The 10,536-nt window shown below is 43.9% G+C and overlaps 1 protein-coding gene across 1 annotated transcript in view; it reads left to right on the forward strand.

The window, feature by feature from the left end:
• STEEP1 (STING1 ER exit protein 1) overlaps positions 1–10,075 on the forward strand; it is a 29,629-nt gene extending 19,554 nt beyond the window's left edge. The window contains exons 3-7 of the mRNA XM_066250104.1: positions 3,572–3,613; positions 5,705–5,843; positions 6,346–6,435; positions 7,020–7,112; positions 8,269–10,075. Of these exons, the coding sequence (XP_066106201.1) occupies positions 3,572–3,613; positions 5,705–5,843; positions 6,346–6,435; positions 7,020–7,112; positions 8,269–8,331 (427 nt within the window). The 3' untranslated portion in view covers positions 8,332–10,075. The remainder of the gene's footprint in view (positions 1–3,571; positions 3,614–5,704; positions 5,844–6,345; positions 6,436–7,019; positions 7,113–8,268) is intronic.
• The last annotated feature ends 461 nt before the right edge of the window (positions 10,076–10,536 follow it).

Genomic DNA, 10,536 nt, shown 5'->3' on the forward strand with positions numbered 1-10,536 from the left:
ACCAGCTTGGACCCAAGGTCGCTGGCTTGAGCAAGGGGTTACTCGGTCTGCTGTAGCCCCATGGTCAAGGCACATATGAGAGAGCAATCAATGAACAACTAAAGTGCCACAATGAAAAACTAATGATTGATGCTTCTCATCTCTCTCCGTTCCTGTCTGTCTGTACCTATCTATCCCTCTCTCTGACTCTTGCTCTGTCTCTGTAAAAAAAAAAAAAAAAAAAAAAAAAGAATGAAGTAGCTCTTTATCAATGATGGGGAAGGACCACATATATATGTTTTTAACCAAGATACATTTTTAAGTGATCAGAGAGGTAGAGGACAGTATAAGATACACTACACTTAAAAAAAAAAAAAAAGATACACTACTGTAAAGCCAGCAGCCAGGGCCAGGGCCACCACTACAGCAGCCCGACTCTTGCAGGTTCGCATTGGATTCGGACAGTCGGTAAAGAAACAACGGAGCCACAAACTGGTGGGCCATCATTTTTAATTCTAGCTTGCACCTGGCAGGCAAGTAAAAAATACACACTGGGCTCCAAAACCCACTCACATTCAGTGCTCACAAAGCTACTGACTTACCCGAGTTTCTTAGAATCAAAGGTTTCTAGCTCACCAGACTTATTCACCTCTGTTCCCCAACTCCTTCCTTCTCCCTGCACAAAATCTGTATAAACTGGCTTCTCACTCAATACTCTGCCATCTTGGCTGCTTCTTCTGGCCTCTTCCATGTGGCCTTCCTCTGCTCTCTGCTCTGCTCTCTCCTCTAATGTTAATTTCAGAAGCCAAGAGGCAAGCTCCCATTCTGCCCCCACTTTAGTGTAGAAATCAAAACTTTTAATCTAATATACAAAACAGGGAAGTCTCTAATACAAAGTCACTTATCTGGGGCATGATGGGATTGTACCACCCCACATCAAAAAAGGGTGGGAAAGGCTTAATCCCAAAACCAAGCCCCAGGCTACAAAGATCCTGCCTGCCCACAGAGACACACATTAATTTCACCTGGGCAACGCCATCTTTAACAAAGTGAGCATAATATATTTTATCTGCCCAACAACTACACTTGTCTAAAAACAAAAAGAGAAACAAATGTATTTTCCTATGTACCAATGAGAATTCTTTGTATCATCCACTGTCTCTGGGAGGAACAGAAGAAACCACACACAGTATTTGCCTTTGGGGAAGTAAGCTGGGTGGGTGGAGGGTGGGTGGGGAGGATATACTTCTTGTTTTGTTCTTTGTGTGTACCATGTGCAGGTATTGCCTATTAAAAATTTGAAACAAACAAGGGTTAGGGGAGTTAAAAGTCACAGGAAGCTGTGACTTTAGTCCAGGAAAGAGATACTGGTAACCTGGGCTAAGATGGTGGCAGGAAGGTGGAGAAAAGTAGACAGGTTCAAGATTGGTTTCTGTTTTGTTTGCTTCTTTGTTTTAGAGATAAACTGCACAGGACTTGCTGATGCAGAGGTGTGGGAGATGAGGGAAGCGAGGACTCATCAGGATGGGTGCCAGGTTTCTGTTCAGTAACTAGATGGGTGTATGGGAGGAAGAGTTGGTCATCTAAGGCAGTGTCCTGTGAGCTCTTGAGTCTGACAACCTGGGCTTGAATTTAACCTATTCTATTTCCTACCTTTATGCCCTTGGACAGATCATGTAATTGCTTTGTGCTAGGACTCCTCATATGTAAAATGGAATGATAATATGACCTATCCCACAGGGTTGTCCTAAGGACTAAGTGAGTTAATACAGTGATGGGCAATCTTTTGAGCTTGGTGTGTCAAAATTTGCCAAAAAAACGAGCATAACTCGGGTGGTGTGTCACTTCGACAAAAAAAACCCCATAATTTCACAATATTTATAGTTTAAATAACAAAAATATATAATTGTAATATATAACTGTATTTAATAAACCCAAAACTAATTATTCAACTTACCTGCTTAGTGACGTCTTTGTTCATCTGTCAGTCGGTTTCTTTTGTTGGTCTTGATATTATTTAACTTGTGTGGGGTGCCGTGAACTAAGATAAGTGAGGGGAGGGGGAATTCTTTAACTAACCTGCCTATTAGTGACCTTTTTGTTGCTGAATTTCATTGGCTAAATCTTCAATTGAAGGTTGGTATTTTGTATACTTCAAGCCCAAGCAAGCGCTACTAACTTTATCTGTCAATCTGTTTCTTTTGTTGGTTTTGATATTATTTAATGCTGAGAATAAGGTCTGACAAAAGTACGTAGAGGGAAAAATTGTGAGTAAAGCCATTGCTATATTTTTCAGGGTGCTAAAAGTGTCTGGTAATTGGTTCCAGGCACTCCAAATTTCTTTTTTTAAATATTTTATTTATTTATTATTTTTAAATTTTATTTATTCATTTTAGAGAGGAGACAGAGAGGGAGAGAGAGAGACAGAGAAAGAGAGGAGAGAGAGACGGGGGGAGGAGCTGGAAGCATCAGCTCCCATATGTGCCTTGACCAGGCAAGCCCAGGGTTTCGAACCGGCGACCTCAGCATTTCCAGGTCGATGCTTTATCCACTGCGCTACCACAGGTCAGGCCAGCACTCCAAATTTCTTGTTCGTAGTGGCACTCCTCTTGATTCTCCAAGCGGCACCTTTCCAGATTCTCAAGCTTTGACCTCAAGTCCACAAACACCTGAGCCCAGATGCTGTCTTGAATTTCTGCAAGTTGCATCTTATGTAAATTAAGATGGCTGCTGCTATTTCTAATGGCAGAAAGGGCACCCATAGCACAGTCCCTCGCCTCTCCCAGCCTCCCCCTCACTTATCTCAGTAATGATGGTAAATTAGAAATCCACGACACCCCAGAACAGTAGATTGGATGATGGTTGCTGTGGTTATGGGGTTGCTGGTAATGGCGATCACAGGGCCCCCAGAGATGTGTCGTCCGCCCCCCCCCCCCCCGCATTCTGCTGCTCCCTGCTCTGCCAGCCGGAAGTGAGGTCAAAGAGCCCCTAACGGCCTAACCGGAAGTCCCAGAACTAGACGCTCTCTGCCGGAGTTCTGTTGTTCTGGCTTACAGACCTCTAGCACAGAGTGTCTACACTACAGCAAATGTTGACTGCACCTGGCCGTGTAGGAGCCGAGGATGAAACGTCCTTCTTGGCATGCAGCCCCATACTTCTCTGGTATGTGGCCGCATGTCATTGAAAATGGCTACGCATGTCAGGGCTGACACACGTGTCATAGGGTCACCATCACGGAGTTAATATATGTACACTTTAGAATAGCTCCTGGCACATAGTAAAAGCATTACAAGTGGTTACTTCTATTCTCGCTGTTGTTATATTTATTACTATGACTAAGGTGGCTGCTGTGACTATAACTACTACTGCCCGTCCTCTTCCTCTGTCAGGGAGATGCCTGACCCTATTAGGGGCTCAGTAAATGTTTGTGGAAGGAAGGAATGCTTTAAAATTAATACATGTTTGATAACCAGTTGATCTATGAAATGAAAAATTTTGGAAGGCCCTTTTAGCATTTGAAGAAATGAGATAGCACTGTTGGTAGTTATGAGATTTGTTCATGTCTTTTCTTTCACTTCCATTTTTTGCCCAGGCCCGAAGGCATTGAACGACAGTACAGGAAGAAGTGTGCAAAGTAAGTATTAACAGCGCGGGCTTCTCTGAGGTAAGCAAGTAGAGGCAACAGTGTATTAGAGACAATTGTTTGGATACAACTCTCTTCTATATCTTTATCCTTATCACCTCTACACAATTAACAACATGCTTCTGGAAGAGACTAGTCCAAGTCACCGCTCCGGCCAGCTGGCCACGAAGAGTAGTTTTGGTTAGCCCTGGCTGTGTAGCTCTGTTGGTTAAAGTGTTGTCTCAGTATGCCACGGTTGCCAGTTCAGTCTTTGGTCGGGACACATACAGAAACGGATTGATCTCTCTCTCTCCCCCCACCTTGCTGACCCTCTAAAATCAATTTTAAAAAAACTATCTTTTTAAAAATAGGTTTTTTTAACAGTATAATTTTTTTAAGTTGTGTAATTCATATGTAGTAAAATTTGCCCTTCTTAACTGTACCATTTGATGGGTTTGGACAAAATCATATAGTCATGTAATACCAGTACCACCACGATACAGAACATTCCAGGACCCCATGTGCCCTTGACAGCTGGTCCCCCTCACCCCTCTCCCCTGGCAGTCACCGAGCTACCTTCTGTTCCGGTGGTTTGGCCTTTTCTAAAATGTTAGGTAAATTCCACAATATGTGTTTCACTACATACAATGTGTATCTGTGACATCTGGTTTCTCTCTCTCTCCCTCGGCATAATGCTTTGGGGATTCATCTGAGTTGCTGAGTATAGCTGTGGTTTGTTCCTCTTTATTGCTCAGTAGTGTTCTGTTGTGCCCAGTGATTTCACCATTCACTTGTTGATGGGCATTTGAGTTGTTAATGGTTTTGTCCATTACAAATAGAGCAGCTGTGAACATTCTAGTGTAAATCTTGGTGAGAACATGTGTTTTCTCTTGGAGTGAGATTGCTGGGCCATATGGTAAATGTAACATAGAGTAATTTAATCCAGGCGCATTTATAAAGCCTGTCCCAGGACAACAGACCCCAGAAGTTTATTTTATGCAGATGAATAGAACATTAATATTAACGTTAAGTCCTGTTTCAATAATTACAGTTCCATTTGGGCTCTCAGAAGACTCAGACAAGGAGAATTAAAGCAGGGAGATGGCGAAGAAAGTATTTCTAGTTCAGAGCCACGCTGGGTTCATTAAGTTGGTTTTATCAGATCTTGTGGGTCTCCTTCATTTAGTTGAAAAAGTGTAATAGAAGTAACTAGCCAAGGAAAGTAGGGTGATTACAACAGAATTGCAGTGGAGCCTTTATGTTCCCTCTTGACACTGCGTAAACAAAACCAAACTAGAAGAAAACCCCCAAACTAGTTACTCAGACACTGGGGAAGAATGGCAGCAGAGTGGAAATCAGTCAATAGCAGGAGCCAACGTTCACAAAGCTCGCCTGATGATAAGAATCACTTGGCACCCCATTAAAATTAATAAAAAGTTTTAAAAAAGAATCACTTGGAATGCTAGGAAGACGGCAGGTTCCAAGGCCACACCCCCAGGCTTGCTGAAGCAGGATCCTCTGGGATGGGGCGTAGGCATCTGATTAGCAGTTTTAACAAGCACCCTCGGTGATTCTTACTGGGTAGTTTTGGGAAACACTGGGAAGAACACATTTGTTTGTTTCTCTGTTTGTTTTTTAGTGGAAGAGAGAGAGGGACAGACAGACAGGAAGGGAGAGAGATGAGAAGCATCAATCATCAGTTTTTTGTTGCGACACCTTAGTTGTTCTTTGATTGCTTTCTCATATGTGCCTTGACCGGGGGCTACAGCAGAGCGAGTGACCCCTTGTTCAATCCAGCGACCTTAGGCTTCAAACCAGTGACCTTTGGGCTCAAGCCAGGGAACATGGGGTCATGTCTATGATCGCACACTGAAGCCTGCGAGCCCACACTCAAGCTGGATAAGCCGGTGACCTCAGGGTTTTGAACCTGGGTCCTCTGCATCCCAGGCTGATGCTCTATCCACTGCACTACCGCCTGGTCAGGCACATCATTTGTTTATGCTACAAACAAAATTACTCCTGGGGTCTGAACACACTTTGTAAATCATTGTTAAGGGGATTCGGATTCCAAAGCCTTCTGGTGACGCACTCTGTTGTTCCCAGGTGTGGGCTGCCACTCTTCTACCAGGCCCAGCCGAAGAACGCCCCTGTGACCTTCATTGTGGATGGAGCAGTAGTCAAGTTTGGCCAGGGTTTTGGGAAAACGAATATATATACTCAGAAGCAAGAGCCTCCTAAGAAGGTAATTGTCATTGAAGGAGACAAACTGGTTAATATAGCTACAGATTTAGCCCCAAATTTTAAAATAAGATTACAGTGCACAAGAAACTGCCCTTTATGGGTGCATTCTTTATTAAGAGAGTGTTATTTTTGTGTATAGTATATGCTCTTTCTTTTTTCTTTCTCACAGCTGCCCTATAAGTAAAGTTAGGAATTATATGGTTTTTATTCATATTTTTTTTCCTTTCAAATTTCTTCTTTTTCTAGTGTGAGCAATTAAAAATGGAATGAATCAGGCTAATGTTTAAATATAATTCAAAAACTGCTGATGGAAAATGTTAGATAAATATTATGCAGATAAACACATTGGCACTTTTAGATAGGCCAGCGTCTCGGAAGGAGGTGGGTGTCCACCCTGAACACCTGTCCCAGCTCCCCGGCATGTGCACGCCTGCTTTTGCGCATGCGCCCGGCTCGCAGAGCCTCTGGCTGTATCTTCACTGGTTCCTCTTCTGTGCCCCCAGGTGATGATGACCAAACGGACTAAAGATATGGGCAAGTTCAGCTCTGTCACTGTGTCTACTATTGATGAAGAGGAAGAGGAGATTGAGGCTGTAAGTGCTTCTGCTTTGAAGGGAATTGGGCAGTGGGGTGGTGGTGGTGAAGGGTCAGGGGCTCTGGAGCGTCCCAGTAGCGGAATAATTAGAGATTGCTCGGAGACCTTGTTACGACACCAGCTAGTTCCTGTGTCTCTGGGTCCCAGGACCAGCTGGAAAATGAGACAGGGAGTTGGACTAGATCAGTGATTTTTTTTTCCCCATACGCTTTTTTTGAGATGCCTTAGGAGGCAAATCCCTCATCCCTCTTCAGTTTAAACCCATTGGGCTCAATGATTTCCTGTCCCCTCCGGTCCAGCTTTGAGGGGTACGAGCCTGCTCTTAGCAGGGGCAGCAATTGCCTTTATTCTACTTCAGTATAATGATGTTTGCAGAGAGAGATTATCCGTGAGTTTTTTTAATGGTTTCGTTTGAAACTTGAGCTCTCCTGGATTACTGAAAAGCTGAAGAGTTGAAAGGGAATGACCCTGCCATTTCAGTAACAATTTCATCATTTGAGCGGTATAAATTGCTACCTGAGGTCTCTGTTGCTGCTCATTGGTGTGACTGCTGGTTTAAGGACACTCCATTTTTCCCCTCAGAGGGAAGTTGCCGACTCGTATGCACAGAATGCCAAAGTGATTGAAAAACAGTTGGAGCGCAAAGGCATGAGCAAAAGGCGGCTGCAGGAGCTGGTGAGTGGCGTCTGGCGGCGAGGAGCTGGCTGGGCTGTTTGAAAGATCCTCCGGCAGCCGGGGAACTCTTTGAGGAAGTCTGTTGGGGGTTACTAGTGTAGTCCGTTGCCAGCTAGCAAACCCTGGGCTGCGATTGTCGGCGTACCTTGCTCTGAAATAATGACCACAGGATTTAGGCCCTGTATGATAGTACCTGTCAGCTAGCCCTCACTAGAATGACATCTGTTACTTGTGGTCCAAGGTCAGGAGTTCAAGATGGGGTTTATGGATGATTTCCCAGGATGTGATGGCCCACGATAGTGCTCCATTGGTAGGCCCAGGACTGGGGCTGGTCGTGGCTTCTTAAAGCCCTGGTACCACCACCACTTCCTGCATTATTTATGGGCTCATCATAGAGCACACACACCTGCATAGGATGGTGTCTGCATTTTTGTTTTCTTGATAATAATTTTCTTGTGATATTTCTTTAACATAAACAGCACTTCGTTGGTGCCTCATTGAAAAGCATACCGATCTAGCCTCGTGACTGTAGAGAGTTTTTTGGAGCCACGCAGTAGGTCTCAGGAGCTGCTTTACCTTGCCATGAGGGTTTAGAGCAGTGCTTATAAATTCTGTGAGCAGAAGGTCCATGCTTTATTTCTTTTTTAATTTCCAACTTGCAAGAACAGATTTATAATTTATAAAATGAAGTACAAATGAATTTGCCTCAGTTATTCTTATTAAATTATTTTATTTTATTATTACTCTGTCAAATGGCTATAAAAGTTTTGAAATGCTTACTCTCGATTTTTGTACATATTCTGCATGAGTTTTGTATGGGCCATAACAAACCATTCAGTGACCGCACAACTTGAAGTAACACTCCGCCAGAACAGTGTTTTTCTTCCCGTCGTGCAAAGAATAAGATACTGGTGTACCAGAATACTGATTGATTCCCTTGGCCCTTGGGGGGTTCTGGGGCTAGGGCCATCACGGGGCTAGGGCAATCCCCACACCTGTCCCCTTGGACCGCAGCCTTGTGTAAGGCTTTTAGAACCACTATTCTAGTTTGCATACCAAATGAGCACAGAGGGGGAGTGTTTGGGCCATTAGAGTAAGGATGGAAAATAAGAATTTCGTGTCATGTATCTGGACATATACTCTTCTTCCTCCCCAGGCTGAACTGGAAGCGAAGAAAGCAAAAATGAAGGGGACTTTGATTGACAACCAGTTCAAATGATCAGGACCTTCCTCTGAAACCAGATGAGAGGCAAGCATTTAGATCAGAGGACAGAAGCACTTTTTCTCGACCGTACGGACTGCTCCCTCCCTTTGTGCCCCGGCTGAAAGCTTTACTGCTTCCTACATTCAGTGAGGTCTTTGAGTCCATCTGACCTGCTTTTCAGAGATAGATTTTTAAAATATTTCTATATATGGGCCTTCTGTACTATTTTTTATCCATTTGATGTAAACTTCTTTAGCTGTGTAGAAACTCTATGAATTGATCAATGCTTTAAGTGTCTCTAGTTTCTAAAGTAGCTGGTCTTTGATAAAATGTTCAGAGATGTTTGGAAAAAATATTATGATATCTAATAGAGAAAAAGTGGCATGAATTAGATTTAAAGTTAAAGCAAGTCAGATTCTTTTTTTTTTTTTTTTTCATTTTTCTGAAGCTGGAAACAGGGAGAGACAGTCAGACAGACTCCCGCATGCGCCCGACCAGGATCCACCCGGTACGCCCACCAGGGGCGACGCTCTGCCCACCAGGGGGCGATGCTCTGCCCATCCTGGGCGTCGCCATATTGCGACCAGAGCCACTCTAGCGCCTGGGGCAGAGGCCAAGGAGCCATCCCCAGCGCCCGGGCCATCTTTGCTCCAATGGAGCCTCGGCTGCTGGAGGGGAAGAGAGAGACAGAGAGGAAAGTGCGGTGGAGGGGTGGAGAAGCAAATGGGCGCTTCTCCTGTGTGCCCTGGCCGGGAATCGAACCCGGGTCCTCCGCACGCTAGGCCGACGCTCTACCGCTGAGCCAACCGGCCAGGGCGCAAGTCAGATTCTTTTAGGTGACTATCTCTCGTCTTGGAGTGGCGGGTATCAGCCATGGTTTGAATCTCTCCTACTGTCAGAGGAAATCTATAAAAAGCCAGACTGTGCATAAAGTTCCCTTTATTTGAAGTAAGAAAGCTCTAAGTGAGCCACTCCTTATCAGACTTTGTGCTTAAAGAAGCAAAAGCCAAATCAGAGTGAGGAGGTGGGATGGCTGAGACCTGAATGAAAATGGCATCTCAGAAGCAACCGCAGGGAGCTACCATCCTGTCGAGTAGCTAAGAGTATTGCTTCCGTGTGTGGGGACATGGGAGGGAGATGTCTAGAGTAAGAACTGATGCTGAGATCAAGTATATGTTGGCTATTTTATTTCACATTTGTTATTTTTGCAGGAGTCTGTTTTTAAAATATATTTCTTGTTTTTTTAGGGGGGGGGAACAAATTTGTTCTACTTATTTATGCATTCATTGGCTAATTCTTCTTTTTTTAAATTTATGATTTTATAGAGAGAGGAAGGGAGAGGGAGAGAAACATCAACTTGTTACTCCACTTCTTTATGCATTCAGTGGTTGATTCTTAAATGTGCCCTGATTGGGGATTGAACCTGCAACCCTGGCTTATTGAGACAATGTTCTAACCAACTAAGCTACGCGACCAAGGCTGGAGGAGTCTTCTAGATATAAATATTTAATGTTATACTGCTTCAGTAATATCAATATGTAGTGTTTATATCCATATTTTAGTCTGTTAATCTGCCTGACCTGTGGTGGCACAACGGATGGAGTTTCAGCATGGAACGCTGAGGTCGCTGGTTTGAAACCCTGGGCTTGCCCAGTCAAGGCACACACAGGAAGCAATCAGCTATGCGTTGATGCTCCAGGATCCCCCACCTCTCTTTTCTCTCTAAAATCAATAAATAAAATCTTTTAAAAAATCTGTTCACCTGTATTACAAGGTATTGCCTGCATCTAGTGAGGTCTTTGCAACTGGGTTGTCTTCTCCACCTCATTTCCTGTCCTCACTCTGAGAGATAAGTAGGCATCCTGTGGATAACCAACCACAACCTCTGCACAATTTCTGGACCTCAGCTCCAAAAATTGACCTTCCCCTTCATGCTACTTTAGCCACAAACTGCCACAACCACAGCCTAGATATTGTCTAGAGCGGGGGTCAGGAACCTTTTTGGCTGAGAGAGCCATGAACGCCACATATTTTAAAATATAGTTCCATGAGAGTCATACAACGACCCGTGTACATTACACATTATCCAATAGAAATTTGGTGTTGTCCCGGAGGACAGCTGTGATTGGCTCCAACCACCCGCAACCATGAACATGAGCGGTAGGAAATGAATGGATTGTAATACATGAGAATGTTTTATATATATATATATATATATAT

This window comes from Saccopteryx bilineata, chromosome X (assembly GCF_036850765.1).
Source record: "Saccopteryx bilineata isolate mSacBil1 chromosome X, mSacBil1_pri_phased_curated, whole genome shotgun sequence".
NCBI lineage: Eukaryota > Metazoa > Chordata > Mammalia > Chiroptera > Emballonuridae > Saccopteryx > Saccopteryx bilineata.